This window comes from Lagenorhynchus albirostris, chromosome X, assembly GCF_949774975.1.
Source record: "Lagenorhynchus albirostris chromosome X, mLagAlb1.1, whole genome shotgun sequence".
NCBI lineage: Eukaryota > Metazoa > Chordata > Mammalia > Artiodactyla > Delphinidae > Lagenorhynchus > Lagenorhynchus albirostris.
Window position 1 is genome coordinate 13,009,704 of NC_083116.1, and position 26,632 is coordinate 13,036,335.

Genomic DNA, 26,632 nt, shown 5'->3' on the forward strand with positions numbered 1-26,632 from the left:
ATGTGAAAGTGTGTATACACACCAGGCACTCTACTTTACTCCTTTCAAAAATATAATGTGAGTATCGAATGGATGAACAACAAGGTCCTACTGTATAGCACAGGGAACTATATTCAATATCCTGTGATAAACCGTAATGGAAAAGAATATGAAAAGGAATATATAAATATAACTGAATCTCTTTGCTCTACAGCAGAAATTAACACAATATTGTAAATCAACTATACTTCAATAAAAAAAGAAGAAAAATGCAACTTTGCAATTTTGTAATAACTTTAAAAAAATATGTGACTATTCCTAGTGTCCTAAACGGGAGCACCAAATCCAGCTTTGAACCCACCTCAGAAGACCTTACCTTTGATAGGATTAAGGAGTGCTCTTTTGCTAAAACCTCACTTAACCAGCTGGGTTTGTAGGGAATGAGGGGGAAGTTTTATTTAAGTGTTCATGATTCATTTACACCTAAATCATTAAATGCTATTTTAAGGACACTTAATGGCTCGAGGCTTTTCAAACATTCATAATGCCTCTTTTCTTGAACAGAAATGCTGCCAAGAGTAAACAAACTCAAATACCATTAGCTTTGACATTTTTCAAAAACCATTTAGAGTAGGTTCTAACCTGGCGCACTATATTCTTCCATCTGTGATCCCTGCAGGGACAGGCCTGCTCAGCAGAAACACCAGCTCTGTTTATTGAATGAGGAGTTAGAAACTGTTTCAGGCCTGAGTGCAGAGAACAGCACTCATTTTACTGGAATATTTCTGTTTGAGAATTCTTTTCTGGATTTCAGCTGCTGTAATTGGGAATTTTGTTCTAAAGCTTTTCATTAGCTAAAAAGTTCAACTCTTTTAACTATCTTAAGGGGGAAGAATTCTTTCACAGAATATAGGTGAGAACTGCATTTCCTGGAGGTTTTGAAGACCATTTGAGCTTGCAAATAAATGAATTTGATGTTGTGGCCAAATTGAACTAACTGCCTTTTTTCCCCCCCTAATTTATTTATTTATTTATTTATTTATTTTGGGCTGTGTTGGGTCTTTGTTTCTGTGCGAGGGCTTTCTCTAGTTGTGGCGAGCGGGGGCCACTCTTCATCGCGGTGCGTGGGCCTCTCACTGTCGCGGCCTCTCTTGTTGCGGAGCACAGGCTCCAGACGCGCAGGCTCAGTAGTTGTGGCTCATGGGCCTAGTTGCTCCGCGGGATGTGGGATCCTCCCAGACCAGGGCTCGAACCCGTGTCCCCTGCATTGGCAGGCAGATTCTCAACCACTGCGCCACCAGGGAAGCCCCCAAACTGCCTTTTTTTAAACATTTTTATTTTATATTGGAGTGTAGTTGATTAACAATGTTGTGTTAGTTTCAGGTGTACAGCAAAGTCATTCAGTTATACATATACATGTATCTATTCTTTTTCAAGTTCTTTTCCCTTTTAGGTTATTATGGAATATTGAGCAGAGTTCCCTATGCTATACAGTAGGTCCTTGTTGGTTATCTGTTTTAAGTATAGCAGTGTGTACATGTCAATCCCAACCTCCCAGTCTATCCCCCCCAGTTCCTGCCTGGTAACCGTAAGTTGGGTCTCTAAGTCTGTGAGTCTGTTTCTGTTTTGTAAATAAGTTCATTTGTATCATTTTTTGAACTAAATGTCTTCTGATGAGCTTGAGTGCAGCTTGCGATTAACTAGGGAGGGAAAGATTTAACCAGAGCATCGTTTAAATGAAGTAAGACATGCCAGGGCTCACGTCCTGATCAGTTGGAAGAGCCTTCTCCCCTCTCTTTTCTGGGGCCTTCTTTCCCCCTTTCCTCCTTCTCAATCCACTCACACAGCCATACTATGTTGAATGCCAGGTAGCACAAAGCCACAATGACATATGCATACTTTATAGTTTTTGAGAAAGGGTTTTTATAGATCAGCCCATATATTGGTATTTACTTCATGGTTCTTCCCAAAAGTTTAGTCAAGATGGGCTGCTAATGTACTTGAGTGAACTTTCTTCAATGTCGCTGGGGCTGGAAGGACACATCAGTAAGTGATAGAAGCACATATGCTCATGGAACAGTGGCAGGGAGAGGAAGTAAGAGAACTCTGCTTGCTTGAAAGAGAGGGTAGTATTTCATAACTGATAAGGTAAAATGAGTTTGCTGCTTAGATACCTTTTTGGGGGGACATGGAGATGTAGAGGTGACTTTGATGGTACTGATCACTCTCCCAATCATATAATTTTGTGTGTGTGTGTGTGGTACGCGGGCCTCTCACTGTTGTGGCCTCTCCCGTTGCGGAGCACAGGCTCCGGACGCGCAGGCTCAGCGGCCATCGCTCACGGGCCCAGCCGCTACACGGCATGTGGGATCCTCCCGGACCGGGGCACGAACCCGTGTCCCCTGCATCGGCAGGCGGACTCTCAACCACTGCGCTACCAGGGAAGCCCCAGTCATATAATTTTTAAGCAACATTACAATATAATTTTCCAGTCACTGTCAGCAGGACTGAGAAATTTCTGGCTGTCAGCAGAGCCTATGAGGTGGGGTTTCCTGGGCTCTCGAGACATCTCAGGAGATTTGGAGCAACCATGAGATTTGTATTAGAGCTTAGCTTTCAAAACATGAAATAAAAATGTGAAGGAAATAGTGATCATGCGTATTGCAGGCCTCTTCTAGCATGCCGTCCATGTGAAGAAGTATGGTGACAATGAACACATTTTCTAGAAAGACGGGTGTAATGCTTGAGAGTGCACTCTCTAGTATGTAGGTGATGAAACCTCATTCCTCTGAGATTTAATGCTCTAAAAATGGAAAAGATTGATAGGAGAAAATAGGCTTTCTGTAGCAATTTAGCCTGTGATGTTGCCCAAGAAAGGTCTTAAGATCAAAGATTTCAGGCGAGAACGTTTCTGTGAGTAACTATGACATCATTTTGTGAGCCTAACCGGAGCTCCTGTACTAATAGTTATTAAAGACAAAGGCATGTCTCTAGCCTCAGACACACACACACACACACACACACACACACACACACACACACACACACACACGGCAGAGCTGGCTGGAACAGTGTGCTGCGGGCAGTCCCCTTAGTTTACTGTGTCTGAAGACAAAGGCCGCTTACAAAATGGTGCCAGTGGCTTCCATCATTATGCACGGAGGAAGAGGCAAAATTTGGTGGAAAAGCCATACCTAGAATCAATCTATAAGTAATCTTTAAAGGCTGCCTAGATATTTCAGCCCCTAGGACATCGTGGCCAGAAGCACTCTGTATTAAAAAAACAAAATAAGTGAGACCAAATAAAACTTTTCCGTGAAACCAGTCATAATGAAACATTTTCAAGAAATTCCAGATGGCATTCTCGAAGAAATACCATTTGTCAGTCAGTTTATTACTCTTTGAGCAGTACAGCCGTCTTTTTCTCCTGTGGGTCATTCTCCATGCTTTGGTTAGAAAACTAACATGAGGGCCGTGTGAAGCCTTGTCTGGACCAGCTAGAAAGTAGGTGTTGGCATTTGTTTTCTTGAGAAAGTCACTTTCATGTTAAATAGGATTCAGCCTCCGTTAATGCTTAGGGAGTACTTAGTACATGTGGAGTAACTATCAAAGGCTAGACATTGTGCTGGATGGTTCCATCCAAGTATCTCTTTTAATTTTAAAAACAACATTGTTAGGAGTTAAACACTGATTCAGTTGGATCGTCTGTAAAAGGTAGGAAATTGACGCGCCCAAGGTTATGCGGTAGGTGGCAGAGGTCTCCCAAGTTCAGTGCTCTTTTTTCTACCCTGTGCCTGGGTTTCCAGGAATATACATTTAATTGCCACCCAAATAGTTGTTTGGCCTCAAGGGAAAAGGGAATGAACCCATACTGAGGGCCGACTGCATGACCATCTGCCAGCCACTGTTCTAGGCGTATTTCAGTCTTTAATATGACTAGCAGTCCCCTCAGAACCTTGTGAAAATACAGATTCTGACTCTGTGGGTCTAGACTTGGCAGGGATGCGGGGCTGCATGTCTAACAAGCTCCCAGGCGATACCCATGCTGCTGGTCCAGGGTCCTGACTTCAAAATAGCTATCAGACTATTTTATGGGTTCAAAGAGGAGACAGGACTTGCCCAAGGTCACACTGTCGAGACCACTTTCGGTCCCAGAACTGGGATTTTTTTTAAAAAATTGATTGTTTTTTTAATCGAAGTAGAGTTGATTTACAATGCTCTGGCAATCTCTGCTGTACAGCCAAGTGACTGAGTTATTCACATATAGACACTGTGTTTTCATATTCTTTTCCATTATGGTTTATCACCGGATATTGAATGTTTCCCTGCGTTGTGCAGTAGGACCTTGTTGTTTCTCCATACTGTATATAATAGTTTACATCTGCTAATCCCAAGCAGACTTGTGGTTGCCAAGAGAGAGGGAGGTGGGGGAGGGGAGAACTGGGAGTTTGGGATTAGAAGTGGGATTTGAACCAGGACTGGTGGATTATGACGCCTTTGCCAGTACCTCGTTTTTTCATTCCCTTAGGCTTTTAAACCTTCCTCCTTGAGAGAGCCATTTGTATTCCATATTTAATTAAGGGGCTTAGAACTCTGAAGTTGTAGTGTCTCCTAGAGCGCTTCCTTCTTTGTTCAGGAAAACATCTTTGCAGTTAATTGTGCTTACATTTGCGGCCTTAATTTTTCTCTTGCTCCTTTGATTAGACACACTGGTTCCACCCTAGCTGCACCTTAGAACCACCTGGGGAGCTTGACTACCAAGGTCCACACCCCGCTGCAAGACCAATTAAAGGAGAATTTCTGGAGGTGGGGCCCGGGCATGGGCATGTTATAAAAGCTCCCTACGTGATCCTGATTTTGTAGCTAGGGTGGAGAGCCCCTGAATTACAGGGTTCAAGGGAGCAATTTCTGGAAAATGTAATGCAAACCTCCTTTTTTTGTGATGTCATAAAAGAAGGACTAGTGTATTTATTGAGCCAGTCACCAACAAGGTTCCCGATGAATTCTTGGTACCATTTTGTTTTGTGACCATGAGCTTGGACTGCACTGTGGTTCAAGTTGGGGCACATGTGAAGTTTGCAGTGGCTCTGGGTGACCTTGAGGGTGAGATACAGCATCACAGACTGGCTTCAGGGCCAAGACGCCTGTTCTCACCAACCCAAGACGTTGACCTTGAAGGGTATTAATAAGAAGAGAGCTTACTTTGACTCACTGCAACAAAACTGGCTAGTGAGGAGGTAGTCATATTGAAACACAACAAAAACACAGGGCAGGGGTGGGTTAATGCTGTGGTAGAACTATGGACAAACCACAGGGGCTGAGTGCTCAGGCTGGAACGGACCGGCTGTGGGGAGATATGAGCTGCTGTAGAGTTTTACGCAGTGAATAGCACCACTGCCCGAGGGGACGTGGCCGCTGTTGGCTGAGGTGTGCAAAGAAATGGAAATACAGTTGATCCTTGAACAGCATGGATTTGAACTGCCAGGGTCCACTTACATGTGGGATTTTTGTTCACTAATAAATACTACAGGACCACATGATCCGTGGTTGGCTGTATCCGCAGATGCGGAACCACGGGTATGGAGGAACCGTGGAGAGGGAGGGCTGACTACAAGTTATACGTGGATTTTCAGCTGCATGGAGGTTTGGCACCCCTAACCCTGCATCTTTTTCAAGGGTCAACTGCAAGATAATCAGGCGCCAGAGCCCACCCTCCAAAAATGAGAGAGGAATTTTCACTGGAGAAAGCAAGGAATGGCTTAAAACAGTCCTTCTTAACTCTAGCTGTGCAGTCGAATCACCCGAGGAGCTTGGAAACCCGCCAGTGCTCTGGCCTCAGGCTGGAGATTCTAGTGTAATTGATCTGGGGTGGCACCACGGGTACTTCAGTTTTTAGAGTTCCCCAGGTGACGCTAAGGCTCAACCCCAGCTGAGAACCACTGGTATGGATTATGTTTGTTCCTGGCGGAGAATGCAGATGGCAGAGGTAGCTGGAGCAGGTAAAACGAACAGCTGGGGCAATCATACTCCCAGTGTGATCCCTGACCAGCAGCGGCAGCACTTGGGAACTTGTTAGAAATGACAATACTCACACCCACCCCAGAACGCCTCCATCAGAAACTCTAGTGGAGGACTTCCCTGGTGGCACAGTGGTTAAAAATCCGCCTGCCAATGCAGGGGACACGGGTTTGATCCCTGGTCCAGGAGGATCCCATATGCCGTGGGGCAACTAAGCCCGTGTGCCACAACTACTGAGCCACAACTTCTGAAGCCCACGCGCCTCGAGCTTGTGCTCTGCAACAAGAGAAGCCACTGCAATGAGAAGCCCGCGCACCACAACAAAGAATAGCCCCTGCTCGCCGCAACTAGAGAAAGCCCGCGTGCAGCAACGAAGACCCAATGCAGCCAAAAATAAATAAAATACAATAAATTAATTACAAACAAGCAACTCTAGTGGAGGGGGCCCAGCAGTCTGTGTCTTAACAAGCCTTGCAGTGCACTATGATGGATACTTCAGTTTCGCTTGGACTTGAGCAGGGTGCATGGGAGAGGAATGCAATGACATCCGGCTAGAAAACTTGAAAGTAATGGGCTGGTATCAGCTCTCTGAACAGTATACTGAGATGTGTTAGCAGCAGCCAGTGTTCTAAGGTGGAATGTATTTCTTGGCATTTCTTTCTCACATGCTTGAAATGGCAGTAGGGACAAAACCTATGTCATTCCTGCTGGGGCAGGGGACTTCTGAAAGCACACTCTGCTCTGCTAGAGGAAGCTGCCACTTTTCTTCTTAAGGGAGTCATTTCTGTCTTCAGTAGGGATGTGCATCCTTCCTGGTGACATGGGCCCTTTGATGATGAGAATGCCAGTCTTCAAGGAAGCTCCTTAGATAAGGCCACAGAGAGTTGCTCTGTCTCCTTGCTTCTCATCCCCATTTGAGCAGGGTCTTTGGTAGCCTGTGCCCTGTCTGTTATTCACAGCACGTGCCTGAAGTTACTCCCCTAGAGTTGAACAATGCCATTGGTGCTGCTCTGTGTCGTCACTCACTAGAGAAAGCCTTTGCACTGGGCTGAGTAAGGACCCCACTGGTGTGTAGCCGTAGTGCTTTCCATCTTGTTAGGGGCTTTCTGTTACCCGGCTCATTGGCATGCTCACTAGCGCATTTTCCTCGCTCTTTGGTCTGGACTGTGTGGGCCAAACTCCCCTGAATAGAAGAGCTGAGTCCCTGCAAGATGCTGAGCATCTCCGAATATCACAAAGGGGCTTCCAGGATTGGTACGACTGCTTTACAGAGAGGTTTATAGAACACAGGGGGCTTACCTGTCATCAAGTCTAGTGATTCTCAACTAAGATGATTTTGCTCTCATCCCACTGGTAAAGGGGGATTTGACAGTATCTGGAGACCTCTCTGGTTGTCACAAGTTGAACAGGGATGCTACTGGCATCTACTGGGTAGAGGTCAGGGATCCTATTAAACATCCTACAGTGCACAGAACAGCCTCTCGGAACAGGGAATTATCCAGCCCCAGGTGTCAAAGTGCTAACGTTGCGCTACCCTGGCCTAGTCCACATGACTTATTTTTGAAATGAGAAAACTGAGGCTCAGAGATCTGACCTGGCATTCCAGAGGTCACCCGGGAAGTCAGCTGTGACTCAGGGTGGGGATCCTGGTACACTGCTCACCGGCTCCATCCCTGTCATGGGCAGCGTTTCCTCCATTGCAGCCACTACTGTGTGCCTGCCAGGTACCGGGCAATGTGCTGGACTCTTTCCATTTTTGACCCCTTCTTCTTAGCACTCGCCTTCAAGGTAGGCAGGGCTCTCCCTAGAAGGCACTAATTTTATGCATGCAAAATTACCATGTGCAAAGCATTGTAGGCCACTAGGAAAGCAAGGATGATACCAAAAGAGACATTGTTCTGGTCTTCTGGGAGCTGACATTCAAGTTGTGGAGGAGAGACCATATATAAGAAAATAATTATCAATCTAACTTGTCAGTAAAAACCTAGGATTATGACCAGAAAGCTGTCTCAAGGCATGACAGGATAAATTTCTTAAAATGTCATATGGGGCTTCCCTGGTGGTGCAGTGGTTGGGAGTCCGCCTGCCAGTGCAGGGGACACGGGTTCGGGCCCTGGCCCGGGAGGATCCCACATGCTGCGGAGTGACTGGGCCCATGGGCCACAACTGCTGAGCCTGAGCTCTAGAGCCTGCATGCCACAACTACTGAGCCCACGTGATGCAACTACTGAAGCCCATGCGCCTGGAGCCCGTGCTCCGCAACGGGAGAGGCCACTGCAATGAGAAGCCCACGAGCCACAATGAAGAGTAGCCCCCGCTCGCCACAACTACAGAGAGCCGGCGTGCAGCAACGAAGGCTCAACGCAGCCAAAAATAAATAAATAAATAAAATTAATTTTAAAAATTGTCATATGGACATGAAGAGTCAGAGTGAGCTTTGTGGGAAGGCTGGGTGAAGAAGGGCATCCTTCATTTGATTCATAAGAATTCTTTGAGTGTGTTTTATGATGGACCCCACATATAGAATGGCGAATGAGACAACGAATGTTGCTGCCTCAGAGAGCTTGTATTCTTGTGGGAAGAGTCAGATGAGAGATACATACATACCTACATACATACATAAAATAATTACAGATTGTGACGAGTGCAAACCTACCTAACATGGCTAAAAAGACATCTCAGAAGAGGTGGCATTTGAGTAGAGCCTGAAGGACATAAAAGGGGCATCAGAGTGAACAGCAAGTACACGGTCTTTAGGCAGGAAAAAGCCTAGCATATTCTAGATACTAATGTAAAGCTAGTGTGTGGAAGAAGATAGGCATGTGATGGAATTGAGGAGGTGGGTGGCCACCGTGGTAGGGAGTTTGCATTGTATTCTACCATGAAAAGAGCAAAACAGCCTGAACAAACAGAGTTGGAGGAAGGCTGGATAGTGCTTGGGGGTTGCATGGAGATGGGGGAGATCGCAAAGGCGAAGGTAACTGAAATTTCTAGAAATATTTTACAGTTATTTCTGTCTTAGCCAAATCAAATGATCATTAGTATTGATCAATTCAGTTCAGTAATTATTTATTTAAGTTACTCATTTACATTTAAACCTGCCATCTTGATAGTATCCAGTGTGGCAGTAAAGCTTGAACAATAGATACACGTAAGTAGATAGAGTGTAAGTTGGGAGGCAAAATGGAGGTCTTAACTCATCCTGTGGTTGATGTACCTTTCAGCTTGACAGGTGCTCAGTGACAGGGAAAAGTAATCGCTCTAATTACTCGTTTTCGTCTCACTTTCTCATTATGTGAGGACATTTGATAATCTGTACATTTTGCCATATTTTCTGTTTCATAGATATTTTCAAGTATTTGCTTGTTGAAGTCACTAATATATGTCTAATAACTTTGGTAGTCCCATGGCTGTGTTCATTTCTGTTGCCCTGGTGATCTCAGATTTGCTTTGATTTAAAATCACGTCATTAATTATGTTGAGTCATCTTTCTGAAGAGTTCATTTAAAAAGAGAAAACAACAGGGCTTCCCTGGTGGTGCAGTGGTTGAGAGTCCGCCTGCCGATGCAGGGGACACGGGTTCGTGCCCCAGTCCGGGAAGATCCCACATGCTGCGGAGCGGCTGGGCCCGTGAGCCATGGCCGCTGAGCCTGTGCGTCCGTAGCCTGTGCTCCGCAACGGGAGAGGCCACAACAGTGAGAGGCCCGCATACCGCAAAAAAAAAAAAAAAAAGACAGAAAACTTCGTTGGAGACAGAGATAACCTTTGAGGCTAAGAAACACCGGTGATCCCCATCCCTGTTAAATATATCAATGTTTGTACAAAGCAGTCTTACCTTAGACTTTTTGGTAAACACACTGGAATCCTGGCTTCTAGGCTGTGCTTTTCCAATAGCTGTGTGGCTTGTCAAGTCACTTCCCCTTCTTGAGCTTTATTTACCTTATGTTTTAAGACAAAGGGGTTGCGTTAAGTTATCGCTAAAGGAATTGTGTTTGGAATGTTGTGGAAGATTGTAGTGTTCGTGATACTACTAAATATTTGGGTAGGTATTTTATGTAACCTATGGTATATATATATATTATTATTATTATTTTTTTGCAGTATGCGGGCCTCTCACTGTTGTGGCCTCTCCCGTTGCGGAGCACAGGCTCCGGACGCGCAGGCTCAGCGGCCATGGCTCACGGGCCTAGCCACTTTGCAGCATGTGGGATCTTCCCGGACCGGGTCACGAACCCATGTCCCCTGCATCGGCAGGCGGATTCTCAACCACTGTGCCACCAGGGAAGCCCCACCTATGTTATATTTATTGATAAAAGTTATAGAGTAAAACAGGAAGTGGATAATTTTTTGGGGGGGGCTGCACACGGGCTTTCTCTAGTTGCAGCGAGCAGGGGCTACTCTTCGTTGAGGTGCGCGGGCTTCTTATTGCGGTGCCTTCTCTTGTTGCAGAGCACAGGCCCTAGGCGCATGGGCTTCAGTAGTTGCAGCATGCGGGCTCAGTAGTTGCGGCGCAGGCTCTAGGGCACGTGGGCTTCAGTAGTTGTGGCTCGCAGGCTCAGTAGTTGTGGCTCGCAGGCTCAGTAGTTGTGGCATACGGTCTTAGTTGCACCGCAGCATTTGGGATCTTCCCAGACCAGGGATCCAACCCGTGTCCCCTGCACTGGCAGGTGGATTCTTAACCACTGCACCACCAGGGAAGTTCCGGAAGTGGATTTTCTAAACGTAGAAAGGGTAAATGATTGTTAACTTCTTTAACTAAAAAAATACATTTAAGAAGTATATTACTTGGAATTATCTTTAATTTTATCAAAGATTGTTTTGCTACAGATTGATGCTTTCTTTATATCCAGTTTGAAATGGGAACACTATTTCTGTGATCATGAGTACCTCAGACCAGGTCATCAGGTTTAGACATAAACTCTCTTCCCTTACCATGAATGACCCCCAACCCCTGACCATGACCTTGATCTAGGTGATTGCTGAGAAGCCTGGGGGAGAGTGGGGGTGGTTTAATGCCAATCCAGTACTGATGCTGGGAAACCAATCCTGGATGCAGGCTTGCCCACCTAATGGTTAGTCAATAAACACCTTTTATAATGGGAACTAGGTCTTTCATAAATTGTGCTCTTAACTGTCATGCTACCAGTAGAGTCACTTATTTTTGCCACCCTCATCTCTGCGTATGCCACCTGTCAGTGTCTGCGTGTCTGTGGGTGTGTGAATTTGCATGTGTGCACTTGTCTCCTCCAAATCTCAACCACTCTTGTGGGACTTTGGAATTCTGAGTAGGTGATCAGGGCCAAGGGCACTGGCTGAGTGGGTGTCATTTCCCAGCAGAGGCCTACTCCTTGACTGCTGTTGTCATGGGGCTCGCGGGGTTTCTCAAAGCATGGGCCCCACGGTCCAGAAATCAACCATGAGGGCTAAGCCACTCTTACCATCTTATCTGTCTTGAAGAGTCAAGTTGAACCTCTGAAACTGGAAGAGGTTTGGTGTAAATCTATCATCTACCTAATCACTGGAGTCTTTCATGCACCTTCAAGATTAGATAAATATTATTTAGAAGAACAGCAGGAGTCATTGAGTAAATGTGGACAAATGGTTCCAATGAACAAAGGCGAGAGTGGTTTTCAGAGGCTAGAAGTGATGTGCAAGAAGAAATGCACTAGAAGGGGGAAAACAGCAGAAGTCATAGTACTAAGCCAGGGAAAGGCAAATCCCATTCTTTCTTCCTGTTTTGATGAGCTGACTTCTTTACAAGTGTTCCTCTTTTCCAGAGCTAGTGGCCCTTGGAAGCATTGTCTCCTCATTCTTTTTGTAAGGAAGTAGAATTAAGGTACCCACCTGCCTTGATGCTGGGGTCTTGTGGGAAGTCCCCTGTCATTCCCGCTGCTGTCAACTGCACATGCATCCACTGTCCTACTTGAAGGAGCCCTAAGAATAAATGCATTTAACATAATAGTTTTAATCTTTCATCCAAAATAAATTTACATTCAGAGATTTTATACACCTGTGTGAGGTGTTGCGTGGATGATGCCACTTCTGTTTACAAAGTCCAAAATATTTTTAGCTCTCGTGTCAACATGACACCCAGGTGTACTGATAGATTGAATATTCTTTTTTTTCTTTCTGTTTTGCCTGAATTGACTGATGTTTGGGGCATTGAGTGGAGAGGGCCTGGACCCAAAGCTAAGCCATTAACTCCCAGGTGTTCACGATTTCCAAGGAAATGTTCTGTGCCTGTGGTCATTACTCAGATGGCACCTTAAATGCTCGCATCTTGGCACCTTTTGCACTTGCTAAATTCAGCTTGAAGAAAGAACAGGAGAGAGAGAATTTTGTGGAAAGCAATTATCTTGCACTTTTGTGACTTTCATGCTTTCCCATCATGATGAATTTGGGGGCTGGTTCTTGTATCAGTCACTGGGTTGCTTTCACTAGAATTTTGTTGTATGTTACGGATAACCAGTTGTATCTAATTAAACAATAATGATGTCAGTGCAAGGCATTTTCTGGGAATTAATGACCAGCGGGGAAAAGCTGATGGCTGGAGAGTCAGCCAAAGGCTATTACCTTCAGCCTGTCATTAATCTCCAGAAATGCCCATTTGTGACGTCATTTTTGGTATTGAAAAATGAAAATGGAAGACAATTTACTGGTGTTTATCATGTACTTCTGAATAGCAAGTTCTCTATATATTATCCAAAAGTTGTTCTTTTTTTTAATCCTCCAATTGTCCTTTAATCTTAAAATTTGTTTCTTATATACAGTGCATGAAAATGGGATTTCTCAGCTTCTGTATAATCATGGGCGGGGTTTTGCTTTTTTTTTTTGAGTTCCAAGTTTGGGAGGTTTCCCTAAATTTTTTTTTTTTTTTTGCGGTACACGGGCCTCTCACTGTTGTGGCCTCTCCCGTTGCGGAGCACAGGCTCCGGACGCGCAGGCTTAGCGGCCATGGCTCATGGGCCCAGCCGCTCCGCGGCACGTGGGATCTTCCCGGACCGGGGCACGAACCCGTGTCCCCTGCATCGGCAGGCGGACTCTCAACCACTGCGCCACTAGGGAAGCCCCCTAAAATATTTTGTATGGTAAAATCAGAATTTATCTTTACCTATGATGCTGGAATTTGATAAGTGTCTATATTGTCGTAACTAACTGCTCATGGCAGGTAATGGTTGCAAATGGTTTGAATAGCAGCTGTTGCTACCGAAGATGTGCATTCAACGACCAGATTCTAAGAAGTTATAGTCACATTCCTAGTAGATGAAGGGAACTCTGCCAGGAAAAGCAGTGGGGGTTTGTCTGTATAGTATTTTTGATTAGTGCTGCTGGGAGCTAGAGGAAAATAGAAAGAGAAGTAACTAAAATATTCATCACCTTCTTGCATAATTTAATGACTTATAAAGGAAGACAACAATTCCACATACAAGCAATCTATCAAGAACTTGTTCTAAACTCATAATACGAATTTCAAAGTTATGTTGGTTTTTATACCTTTTTTACTCCTACATGAAAGAAAGTTCTTAATGTCCGTTAGGATCCCAGCCAGTGAGCTGGGAATGTTTTGCCAAACATGGAAGCTTGAGATCCCATCTAATTTCAGCCATAAGCTGTTGGTATTTTACAAACACTGCAGCATTATTCTCCCCATAGGAAGTGTGCCGCTGGTGTCAGTCTTTCTCAATGCATGTTAAGTGTATGCATTTGGGGGAGTAGAATGAGTCAGCTCGCCGTGAATCATAGCTTTAGGGGCACTGACTCACTCCCAGTAAAATGGGACGGCCTCATTGGGAAGGGCATGAAAGAGAAAAAAATCCATGCTGGGGTCAGTTCTCTGTTTCTGCAGATGCAGATCAAATTTGCACCCACTTTGGTGGGTAGTTACCAGGCTAAAGAATGTTGCAGCAGACCCTGTAAAAGCAGACACCTTGTTTTTGCAGGGAGAAAACACTAGAAATTCAGTCTTGCTTAGGAAAATGCACAAAGGGCCTAGCAAGCTGAGAGGGGCTTGGTGTATATCTGAGGCCAGAATTAGTGAACCAGGCCCTGCTGTTCCGCAATTCAAGGTAGGTCTTTGAGCCAATGTTGATTATTAGGCTCTCAACTGGAACTTGTTCTCTGCATTAGGGGGTTTCGAATATGTGAAGAATGTTTGTGACAGCCCCAGTTCTCTTTGGGGAAAAAAATGAATTCTTTTGTCAGACTCAGTACATAGTGCATGGAAGCCGGGCCCTCTCCAGGAGCAGACTGAGGAAGAAAACCTAAAGTAATACACTGAGAAGTTGGTGGACATTTGCCATTTTCACCTGTAAATATTTATATTAGATTTCAAGCTGAAACATGTGAGCTCTCCATGGTGTTTATTTAGATACAATATGGTTATTGGTATTAATATGTTTTATTGTTCATCCGGGACAGTTTAACACTGTTAAATTTTCATTATACAAGCAATCGAGGTGTGTATAGCTGAGTAAACTATTCCCAGGGCTTTCGTATTATAAAACTAAGCCCTTAAAAAGAAAACCCCCAAGCTATGCAATGCTTTTCTTTGAAACTTTTCTTGGGAATGTTGTTTCTGTAGTCTTCCTGGGAGTAGAGTTGATGTAAGACGTTCGCTGCTTTCCTGAAGCTCTAACTTGAGTTCATTTTGTTATGTGGTGACCACAGTTCTGGATGACGCCCCCCCTGGCACACAGGAATACATTATGTTACGGCAAGATTCCATCCAATCTGCGGAATTAAAGAAAAAAGAGTCCCCCTTTCGTGCTAAGTGTCACGAAATCTTCTGCTGCCCGCTGAAGCAAGTCCATCACAAAGAACACACAGAGCCCGAAGGTTTGTGCACGACGGACGTGTGTCTTGCTTGTTTCCTCTCATTCTTCTTTCTTTCTCTTTCTTTCTGACTGTGCATTGCCCTCTGCTGTGCTGTGTGTTGTTCGGCCCCTGACATCGTTCCGAGGCCCCGTGGCTCGCCAGTGAGTGTGTTATGCAGTCTCAGATGGGACACTGTATAATACAGTCAGATCTGGCCGGGCGCGCAGCATCTTCCTGCTTCTCACAGCTGACACGTGTTCAGCTGGTGTCATGACACTGCCCCGTTTTGGCTGCTAAAGTTGCTTGCTCCTGTAGCCAACATCTGGCCGAGTCTGGTCCCATCACATCGCCTTCCTGAAGCAGCAGTCGGCTGAGGAATGGCCCTTCCAAAATGAAATAATGAGAAGATTGTTCCAAATTTTCTCACTCTTCTCCACTCCATAAAGCCTTCTGCCTTGTGTTCGAAGAATGCTCATGATCTACTCAGTTGGCTGAAGCAGGCCCAGACTTCCCCTGTCATGCACGCCCGGTGCGCTTTGCCATAGTGAAATGCATGCCTCAAGGAAACGATGAGTAGTTTGTTTTTCTTTGCAGCTCAAGTACAGGTTTGGAAAACTCTACTTGCTGTTACTTAAACTGAGGTCAATAAGGTATTCATCGCAATCCGTGCTACAAATCTATCTGTGAAGTGCCTCGTCTCTAGAAAGAGTATTCATTCATTTTTCCACCTGTTTTGCATATATCAAACAGGGACATTTTTCACATTACCAAGTGTGGTCAACTTTTTGCCATCTGTGTACGTTTTGATTTCCAAAATGACATTTGAGAAGTATACTTATGGTAAAACAGCTCATGTTCTCCCACACCCCTCCCCCCCAACCCAAGATCAAATACTATCCATGCAATCTACCAGTGAATGATGTTGGGGGTGACAATATTCACTAGTCCTTTGGCATTCGGTGTACACGTTCGCATAAATGGTTCTGGTACAATTTCTAGAAGTGCCTTTGTTCCGATTTCAAGTTGCCCTTTTTGCAACATTATGAGATCTTCAGTACAGCTGTCTTTCTGCTGTGTGGTTCTGTTCAAAGTTTGGTGTTTGAGGAAATTAATCCAAATTGAGTCCAGTCTATAGTTTTGGAAGCAAATTTTTACATCTCAAAGCCTTCCCTTTTTCCTCCCTTCCAAACAGAGCTTTAAATGTTCTTTGGCAGAAAATGAGAAGTGTACACTTTTCTATGCTTAATTCTATTTCAGCAATAGAATAGAGCATTTGCCTTTACTTTCCCCTCATACTCCCGTATGCAAGCTATCCACTTTGCACATGAGTGCTGATGTCATCTGGAGATATAAATGGTGGCCCTTTACAGTGAGTAAGACAAATTTTTGGTGGTTTCATAGAGAAGATACTAACTTGATTTTATGCTTCACTGAAACAAAAAAATTAAGCCAGTGACAAAGACTTTATATAATGCATTGCAATATTTTCTTTCTTTTCTATAAAATGATATCTGTATGTGATATATATCTATATCTCTCTCTATATATATATATTTGCAAGCACAAAAACAGTGTCTGTATGAGAGAAATATACTATTTATTATGTAATTATATTCTTATGGATGTGTGTATCTGTATTACAGATACTATACTATTTTTGTACTTGCACATCGTCCTGAAAAACAAAAGTTGGTTAAATTCAGTCAAGCAATTGGTTAGAAACTTACTTCAAATTGTTTTAACAATTCTCAGATTAAAAAAAAACAACATTTGAATAACTAATTTTAATGGGTGTGTTCTTATTACATATAGTTTTTTTTTACATCTTTATTGGAGTATAATTGCTTTACAATGGTGTGTTAGTTTCTGCTTTATAACAAAGTGAATCAGTTATACATATACATATGTTCCCGTATCTCTTCCCTCTTGCGTCTCCCTCCCTCCCACCCTCCCTATCCCACCTATTAGTTTTCAAAATATCTGGAGTGTATCGTGAATAATGTTATGAATGTTTTTAGATATGAAAAATTCTTTAGAGAATGGGTTGCAGTGAAGCTCTCTTGTACAAGGTTTGGATACTTTTTAAGCTGGCTGTCCTTGTGTTAAATGTGGCTTCCAGCCTTTCACTTTTGTATACTTTGATGGTGGTCATTGTCTGCTTTCAGACTGAAGGTTTACCTTAGTCTTGCTCTCCTGGAATAGTGAAAGCTAATACTTCCCTCTTGATTTGTATGAATTATTTATAAATAGTATTAGATGCATTAGAGGTTTTCTGGGATGATATTTTGACACTATTTACAATTTTACTGTACCCCCTTTAAACAAGGAGCCAGAAGCTAATGGTGAACCCAGACCTTAAAATGAATACACTTGATCTCTGTACAAATTAACAGGATCCCGAAGACCTTAGATGGGGGCGAAAGGAAGCATGCTGTGGAAGAGACCTCGGATAAATAAGGAAACTATGCTAAGAAATTAACATGCTTACTTCATGTAGGATACAGAAGGCCAGAAACTCATCATTGCCAGGAGGTGAAGTAACTGTGGGTTTAAAAGGGTTCAGTGGCCGTTCTGGCGACCTGGAAGATTTTTGCAAGACTGGTTTTTAAATTCTGTAAGGTACAGTCTTCAGTTCTCTCTTTCAGTTGTTGTAACATTTTATTATGATTAGTAGAAATAAGAGATCGCTTTACTACAAATGGATAGACTCTCAATTCTAAACTGTATCCATACCTTGAAACATTTTATTCTCACGTGAGGCATTTTGAAGAGAGAGTTCCTCTCATGGTCTTTCTGCCAAAGCATGAAATTGACCTTGACTGTGGCTGCCCACCAATTCCACTGCAGGTGAAGGCAATGGACAGGGTGGCTAAGCCATCCATGGTTTGATCTGTGCAATGCCAAGCTGCCAGTGTGACCTCTTCTAACGCGATTGTGTGTGTGCGGCACTCATTTGAAAAATGAAACACTCATTGAAATTTGGGGGTGAAATGTAAGTTAGAGTTGGATAAGTCTTACAAATGATTAAATTAGATCAAAGAGGTTTATGTGTATTATGATACAGCTGGGATTAATTTTCTTCTTCCTTACTGAATTGATAAAATCTACCAACTGTTTTTGCATTATTATAAAGTCTTCGTGTTACTTTTGGTTGGTGATGTTTTTATAAGGGCCAGGTTATTTCTATAATTTATGATGATCTGAGATTTGGTACAGATAACTTATTTACAATTGTTCACAATCATCTATCTTTGAAAAGACATTTTTGTATTGTGTCCAGGGCCCTCAGAATTCATGTAAAATAGTACATGGAAGGCCTGATATACCTCCCTGGCTTTTCAGGATATACTAAGGACAGATTACACTTTGCCAAAAACAGCTCTCTATTTCTGAGCAGCCAATTCCAAAATAAGTTCTTTAGTTTGTTCCAGATACTTGTGATTTTCGGTGATGTGATTATTTCCATAAAAACCACTTACGATGGAATCTTATGTGAGTACTGGAATTTGGGTGAAGAAGCACATACAAATATCTGAGAGTCTAATTTGGCCCAGTACCAGCAACGCTCTTTGTTATAAGAAAGCCACATGGAGAGTGGAGATCGTTACCAAAATCTTTTTCTTCCTGTTCCAGGAGGCTCTTGGCAAGAGAAAGTATAATCATCAAAGCTTTATTCTTTTGTTCATTTTTTTCCTTTCATTGTCATGTGTGCCAAAATGAAATCACTGATTTAGAGTAACTTCTGAAAGCCAATCTATTATCAGTATAGTTTGTTGCTTCCGAAATGCCAGTCATTGGGCTTTTACTGATGTTTGAAGGTTGTTCAGAAGAATTACACCAAGATATACATGCTTACAAGTAGATAATGTTGAAAATCTACAGAGAAAAAGAAATCATGGATTCCCAGCATTTGCTTGTAGGATTGAAAATCCTGATCACAATAGTAAATTTGAAGGAGTTCATGCAATATAGGAAAGTATCACAAAGCTCAGGGTTTTGTCACCATCTTTTAATCAAGCATCTGGCCTCCTTCCTACAGTCCTGTTTTCATGTGATTTAAAAAAAATGTTATATATATATTCTATCTCCCCCCTCAGGACATCCATAACCTTTTTATTCAGAGAGGCATCCAACCACAGTGACTTTGGTTGGAGGAGAAGAGAATCTGTGCTCCAGCCCGGTGATGAAGTATGCCAGCTTTCACCAACCAAAAGAGAGCAAAATTATGTGCCAAATGTTAAGGGCGCATATTTGTAACAAGCACAATGTCTGTTACTCTGATACTGCCTTGGTTTCTTTATCCCAGAAAGAGAATATGTCACCATGAATATCAGTCTTGCCTAAATGGTAGGAGAGAAAGACGGTAGGAGAGCATTTAGGAACATGCCGAGGGAAATGTTTTTATTTTCATCCTCACCTTTTCTTTAACTTTGTTGTCTCCTGTTTTGTGTCTTCCTCATTTTCATACTAATTTGCCTTTTGAGAAAAATGGGTGTAATGCTATTTGAATTAATAGTTCAATAAAACGAAGCCACCTCTGATGCTTGATATCTGAAAATGTCTTGACTTGCAGGAAGGGTATAACTGCTTCCATATCTGTCCCCTTGAAGATGAGAATTGAGGGGATATTCCTATTTGATTAGAAGAACATGGGGCCATATGTTTGGGTGGCTCTGTAGAGATAAAAGACCTTATTCTGAATCTTTTAATTTCAAAATAACTATGACTTAGGGTCACCCTGCCTTTGTTTTATGACATGAAGGATGACAAAACAACAGCAGAGAGGTTTCTTTGCTCATTGAAGCCATTGGCAGCTTAACTGCAGAGTCACAAGAAGGAGTAAAATATTGGTCCATATGGAAATCGAATTAAAAAGCCAGAAATCTGAAGGCCTTGGTGATTAGCAATGAATAAACACTGTCCTCTCCCCATAAAGTGATCAAATGTATTTCTCTTGGTTACTTGTCAGCTACTTCTTAGAAGACAACTCGTTATCTCCTAACAACGTTAGGGAACTAGTAATGGCACTGAAACACAGTCTCTCTTCTCTCCTATTTCCCTACGTTATGGCAGCAAATACAACATTAAGTTGTATTTGGGGGATAGTTTCTACTCTCTGGAAAACTCATAATTTGATCAAGGAAGTATACATAACAGCCACTAATTCAATTTCAGGCCAGGATGCGCATTTATTATTCTCTTATTAGATACACGCATCTCAACTCAGTCTCCAGGCTGGCTTTTCTGGTAGGAACTAACAACCTTTTATTCTTTGATGATTCACTTTTTAAAGCAACAGGCCTCCCTTCCCCCTTGAGCCTTGGTGTTCCCGTCCTGACAGTGGTGATGTTTCCTGAGAAGTAGTCTCTCCTTTACAACTCTCTTGACTGAGGTTTCCCTCGGTTATCTGCCTCCATTTCAAGTATTTATGTTTAAATGAACAGTGCCCTGGGAAAGTTCCCGGAAAGGTCTTACTGGATGAACGATTGTGGTGATTCTGATTTTAAAACAAAGTCAAAATCTAAGTGCTGATCCTTGAAAACAATCTGGAAGTTATCTATCCATATAGCGCTGCCCCCTTCAAAGCTGCTACATCAGGGATCGCATTGCCAACGTGCTTCCGGGGCTCTGATGTCTCAGCAACACCTACTGGTTTTTTCCTTTTCACAGCCAGTTAATAAACCACTTAAGAAAATCTGCCTTTCTGACCCAGCACGGTATGACCCAGGTAGACTGTGGTCCACATCCGAAAAGGCATAGCCTGGATGACTTTGAGCTGTTTCCCCAGTCAAGCCCAGCCCTAAGGCCTGGAGGTCTGCCTCTGTGAAGGAGATGCACCAGATGTGCTGCTGCTTCAGCTCTAATTTTCACTCCTTTGTTTTAAATGATAACTTGTTTGCCTGGTTGAAGAGAATGCAGAATTAACTCTACTCGCTTGCACGTGTTCTTCAATAATTATTGGATCACTATTTTCCAAATTATGTTTCATGAAACGCTGATCATATGTCTTTGTGAAAAGAGAGATCACATACACGTTTCCTGAATTCCACACCATTCTTAGAGAGTATTAAAGGTTTTAAGGAGTCTTACAGGTTAGGAATTTGTCTCTCTTTGGGCAATTCAGTGGTAAACAACATACTCCAGCTATCAGAACCTTTTTATTTGTAATACGTAGTAACATCCCACAAATACGCTTTGGGAAGTGCCATGCTGGCCCCACTGAGCAGCGTGTTCCCATCAAAGCTGGGCTCTGACAAGTAACACACTTGAAGATGAATGCCGTTCCCTTGTTCTCTGACCCCCGCCTGCTATCTTTAGGGAAGTCCTACTCCAAATGTGGTCTGTGGTTCAGGGCTGGGTCTGAAATTGTTTGTTACCAGTCCGTGATGAGATGAGGAGCTTGTGCCAGAATGCAAATCGATGCACTGTTGCTTTCCTCAAGAAAGTATTGCTGTCTTTCTGCATGTAAATCAATGAGGCTAGAACACTCCCTCACACCCTAAACAAAAATAAACTCAAAATGGCTTGAAGACTTAACTACAAGACATGACACCATAAAAAATTCCTAGAAGAGAACATAGGCAAAACATTCTCTGACATAAATCATAGCAATGTTTTCTTAGGTCAGTCTCCCAAGGCAATAGGAATAAAGGCAAAAATGAACAAATGGGACCTAATCAAACTTACAAGCTTTTGCACAGCAAAGGAAACCATAAGAAAAACAAAAAGACAACCTGCAGACTGGGACAAAATATTTACAAATGATGTGGCCTACAAGGGCTTAATTTCCAAAATATACAAACAGCTCATACGATTCAATAACAAAAACAAACCACCCAGTCAAAAAATGGGCAGAAGACCTAAATAGACATTTCTCCAAAGACATACAGATGGCCAACAGGTACATGAAAAGACACTCAACATTGCTGATTATCAGAGAAATGCAAATCGAAACCACAATGAGGTATCACCTCACACCAGTCAGAATGGCCATCATTAAAAAGTCTGCGAATAATAAATGCTGGAGAGGGTGTGGAAAAGGGAACCCTCCTACATTGTTGGCGGGAATGTAAATTGATGAAGTCACTATGGACAACAGTACGGAGGTTCCTTAAAAAACTAAAAATAGAGCTACCATATGATTCAGCAATCCCATTCCTGGGATTACATCCAGAAAAGACAAAAACTCTAATTTCAAAAGATACACGCATACCAATGTTCATAGCAGCACCATTTACAATAGGCAAGACATGGAAGCAACTTAAATGTCCATTGACAGATGAATGGATGAAGAAGATGTGGTATATATATACAATGAAATACTACTCAGCCATAAAAAGAATGAAATAATGCCATTTGTAGCAGCATGGATGGACCTAGAGATTATCATACTAAGTGAAGTAAGTCAGAACGAGAAAGACAAATATCATATGATATCACTTATATGTGGAATCTAAAATATGCTACAAATGAACTTATTTACAAAATAGAAACAGACTCACAGACATAGAAAACAAATTTATGGTTACCAAAGGAAAAAAGGGGTGAGTGAGGAATAAGGAGTTTGGAATTAGCAGATATACACCACTATATATAAAATAGGTAAACAACAAGGACCTACTGCGTAGCACAGGGAACTCTATTCAATATCCCGTAATAGGGTTTCCCTGATGGCGCAGTGGTTAAGAATCCACCTGCCAATGCAGGGGACACAGGTTCGAGCCCTGGTCCGGGAAGATCCCACATGCTGTGGAGCAACTAAGCCCGTGTGCCACAACTACTGAGCCTGTGCTCTAGAGCCCGTGAGCCACAACTACTGAACCTGTGAGCCACAACTACTGAGCCTGCACTCTAGAGCCCGTGCTCCACAACAAGAGAAGCCACCGCAGTGAGAAGCCCGTGCACTGCAAAGAAGAGTAGCCCCTGCTCTCTGCAACTAGAGAAAGCCCTCACACAGCAACGAAGACCCAATGCAGCCAAAAATAAATAAAATAAATAAAATTTTAAAAATATCCTGTAATAAAGCATAACGGAAAAGAATATGAAATGGAATATGTGTATGTGTGTCTGTGTATCTCACTTTCCTGTACACCAGAAACTAACACAACATTGTAAATCAACTATACTTCAACTAAAAAAAAGAAAGTATTGCTGTCTTGCTGTGAAAAATAGTGTCAGCTGAACTAAATAAAAAATGTGCTTAGTTACAAGTTCACGTATCAGCACTAAGTCTTTGGACCCAACATTCAGCAAACTTGCTTAGATTACTTCAATGATTCTCAGCCTCGGCTCCACACTTGAATTATCTGAGGACCTTTTAAATAGTAGTGATGTCTGAGCCCAACATCAGACCAAAATCAAGCAATAACCAATAACTTGTCCAAATGAAAACCCTGCAAAATCTCTTGTGGCTGAGTCTTGACATGGGTATTTTTTTTTTTAAAAAAAAAAAAAGCTCCCCAGGTGATTCTAATGTACTAACAGGGTAGGAATCGCTGCCTTAGAACAAAATTACCTTGGCATAAGGTTCGTTGTATGATGTCAGCTGTCCATTTACAATTCTTATCATGCTGGTTGCATGAGCCTCTTCAGGAGGTGCCCTGTGATTAGAGGTCACTGCTGGACAGGCAGCACTTATATGACCTTTAGAACTTGTGTCCATGTAAGGTATCCATCCTTCCCAACACACACACACATTCTCTCTCTCTCTCTCTCTTACCTTTTTGAAGTTCCCTTGCCTCATTGCCTCTCTGCGCTTTTAGAAATATAATCTGGCTTTTCCATAGGAGCGTGGCAATCTGCCACCTTGTGATCAGCCTTCTTTCTTGCAAGCAGTGGTTGAAACCTTGCTCTGCTCTCTATGATTCTCGGGAGCACCGTGATCATACTTAAAGAAGAAGATGGGGGAGGAGGGGAAGGAGGAGAGCGTCTCCACATGCCAGAGGAGGACTTCTACGTGCTTCTTGACTTCATTGCTGCTGCTCTAGGGTGAGATTGCTGAAGTTGCCGCCAGCTGCCCCTGATCTGGGTATCTGTCCCCGAGGCTGTCGTCACTGGGGCATTTGCCCTCTTATCATCCAGACATCACCAGCTCCCACAGTGTAATGCGTGAAAACTGACTTTGCCATGATTGGGAGACTTTCAGTGTTATCTGTGTTTCTAAATCATTCCTAGCATTCTAAATTACATTGATTCAGGTATTTATTTGTTATACGCTACAGCATTTGTCAGCGTGCTTGAGAATATGCCGCTTGAATAATGCCCGTGGGAAAATGTGGAACAAGAGATATTACATCCTGCATTTTATCAAACACTTACCCTTGTCTTGCTTCACAGCCATTATCCACACTCACTCCGACACATCAAAATCACATGTTCACTTCCACCCATGTGCTAGCCTATTTCTACTTAGGAGCCCCAGCTATTTTAAGATATATATTTTCAGAACAGCTCCAGGTCAACCTTCAAGCATGTCCAGCTTTGGAAGCAACCAGTATACATTGTCTGGAATATCGGATCTCCGAGGAGGAAGGAAAAGGGAGCACAGTTCCACTGGGCCACTTCTACATGCAGTGAGAGCGCTGTGCAAAGCCCCTTAGAGGCAAGATCACAAAACCCCCGTAAGGTAGGGGCTGCTACCAACCTTTCACAGATGAGTAAACTAAGGTATGGGAAGGTTAAGTCACTTCCCCAGCGAATGACAGGACTTGATTGAAACGTGGTTTTTCTGGCCTCCTTTTCCCCCCATGGCTTCTCCATATGCTCAGTTTTGCCCCTCTTGCCCTGTACGTGCATTTGTTGTCTAAAAGCAATTTTTTTGCTGAAACATCTTAGTTTTAAAGGGAAAAATGCTGTCTGCATGCCATTCTCAGCTTTGCTGTGATAATACGTTGTCACAAGCAGAAGGGACTCAGGAAGTACCTGCTAATTCTGCAGGCCTAGAGTTAGGTGGAGTGTAGCACTCACAAGAAGGAAGTGAAATGACCCTCACCCTCAAGGAGGTGATGACCTTGTCAAGGACACACAGAGAAAGCGTAGAATGATTATGAAAAGCTAAATTCCATTTGAGTGCAATAGAACGTTCCCTAGATAAATAACATAACTGGTCACTTGCCTCATCTTTCTTTAAGCCAGAGGATGCTCTTCACCTATAATAGCAGAAATGAGGAAAGATCATTTCTCATTATTAAAAAGCTGATTCTGTTGGTTAAATTTTTTTTCACCACCATGGGGCTTCCCTGATGGTGCAGTGGTTGAGAATCTGCCTGCCAATGCAGGGGACACGGGTTCAAGCCCTGGTCTGGGAAGGTCCCACATGCCGCGGAGCAGCTGGGCCCGTGAGCCACAACTACTGAGCCTGCGCTCCGCAACAAGAGAGGCCGCGACAGTGAGAGGCCCGCGCACTGCAATGAAGAGTAGCCCCTGCTCGCCGCAACTAGAGAAAGCCTGCGTACAGAAACGAAGACCCAACACAGCCAAAAAATAAATAAATAAATAAAATTAAAAGTGTTTCTTATTAAAAAAAAAATTACCACCATGAATAGGAATGTTATTAAGACCTGCTCTCAGCATTTCCCCTTTTCTGTTTGATTAGTTTTTACCTAGAGGTTTAGATATTAGCCATGAGTTCTCATTACTTGTTGGAACCTTACTCTCTAGTCTATGGTAAATAGTAATGAAAACAATAACGGACAATTATCCAGAATTTACTATGTGCCAAGTGCTCTACCTAATATTATCTTAAGTCTTACAAGAATCCTTAGAAATAAGTAGGTGACTTTTTTTTCCTCTCCATTTTATGCAAGAGGAAATGGAGACTAAGAGAAGTGAAATAACTTGTCCAAGATCACCTGACTGGGACATGGTAGAGCCAATACTCCAATGCAGCTAAGACATGGAAGGACCACGGGCCTGCTGTCAGAAAAACGATGGATTAAAAAGGTGGCTTGTTCTTCAGGGAAAAGAGAAACGGCGAGGTTGAGCTTCAACATGTGTACAGGGCAAATTCTTATCAAATATGGCTCTGTCGAAATGCTGTACAATCTGCAGTGTCAGAATTGGGATTTACTCACCGTGCTGGTGTGCAGTATTCAGCTGCGGGCCAGTTCTTAATCACCTCAGGCCAGTTGACCTGCCTTAAAACCTTGGCTCACAAAATACCTGCTGACCTAAACCCCTGAATGACAAAACCTTCATTACATAATGAGAACTGACTTAAAGGCACATGAAGAGAAAGTCTTACCCAACTGGGTTGGATCGCTCTCAAGAGATTGTTCTATGTGACTTTCACAAGGAATGAGATTGCAGGAAGTGGTCCACTGCCCTCCAGAAGCATGAAGAAGGAGGTCTCGGGAATTTGTGTGGTCTGTTCTGTGTAGGAAGTTCCATACTGTGCTTTGGTTAGGTGCTTAGCTATCAAATTTTTAAAGCATCTTTTCTGTGCCAGGCACTTCAGATTTATTATTGCTATTCTTCCCAACCCATGAGGTAGGTGTCATCAATCTTGCAGGACATGGTGGGGATACTGGTGTGTAGCGATGGGAAATAACTTCTTCAGAGTCATATAGCTAATACGTGTCTTAATTGGTATCTGTAGCCTAGTCTTTTTATCTCCCAAGCCTGATATCCTCTACTGCACTGTGTTGCCTTAGCTCATCCTATACCCTGACCCCTGACTCCCTCTTTCAGGTGTAAAAGACCTGAGAAAAAGCTCAGCACCATACTTTTCTTGTTTTGCTTTGCTTTTGTTTTTTCTCCAAATTGATGTATAGTTGATTTATAATATTTGTTAGTTTCAGGTGTACAGCAAAATGATTCGGTT

The 26,632-nt window shown here is 42.9% G+C and overlaps 1 protein-coding gene across 4 annotated transcripts in view; it reads left to right on the top strand.

The window, feature by feature from the left end:
* Positions 1–26,632, top strand: part of FGF13 (fibroblast growth factor 13) — a 524,033-nt gene that overhangs the window by 308,584 nt on the left and 188,817 nt on the right. For 3 of the 4 annotated variants that reach the window (XM_060136938.1, XM_060136939.1, XM_060136941.1), the window contains one exon: positions 14,665–14,832. The exons of the other annotated variant lie outside the window; for it this stretch is intronic. In XM_060136938.1, coding sequence (XP_059992921.1) covers positions 14,665–14,832 — 168 coding nt within the window. The remainder of the gene's footprint in view (positions 1–14,664; positions 14,833–26,632) is intronic. 4 annotated transcript variants of the gene reach the window in all.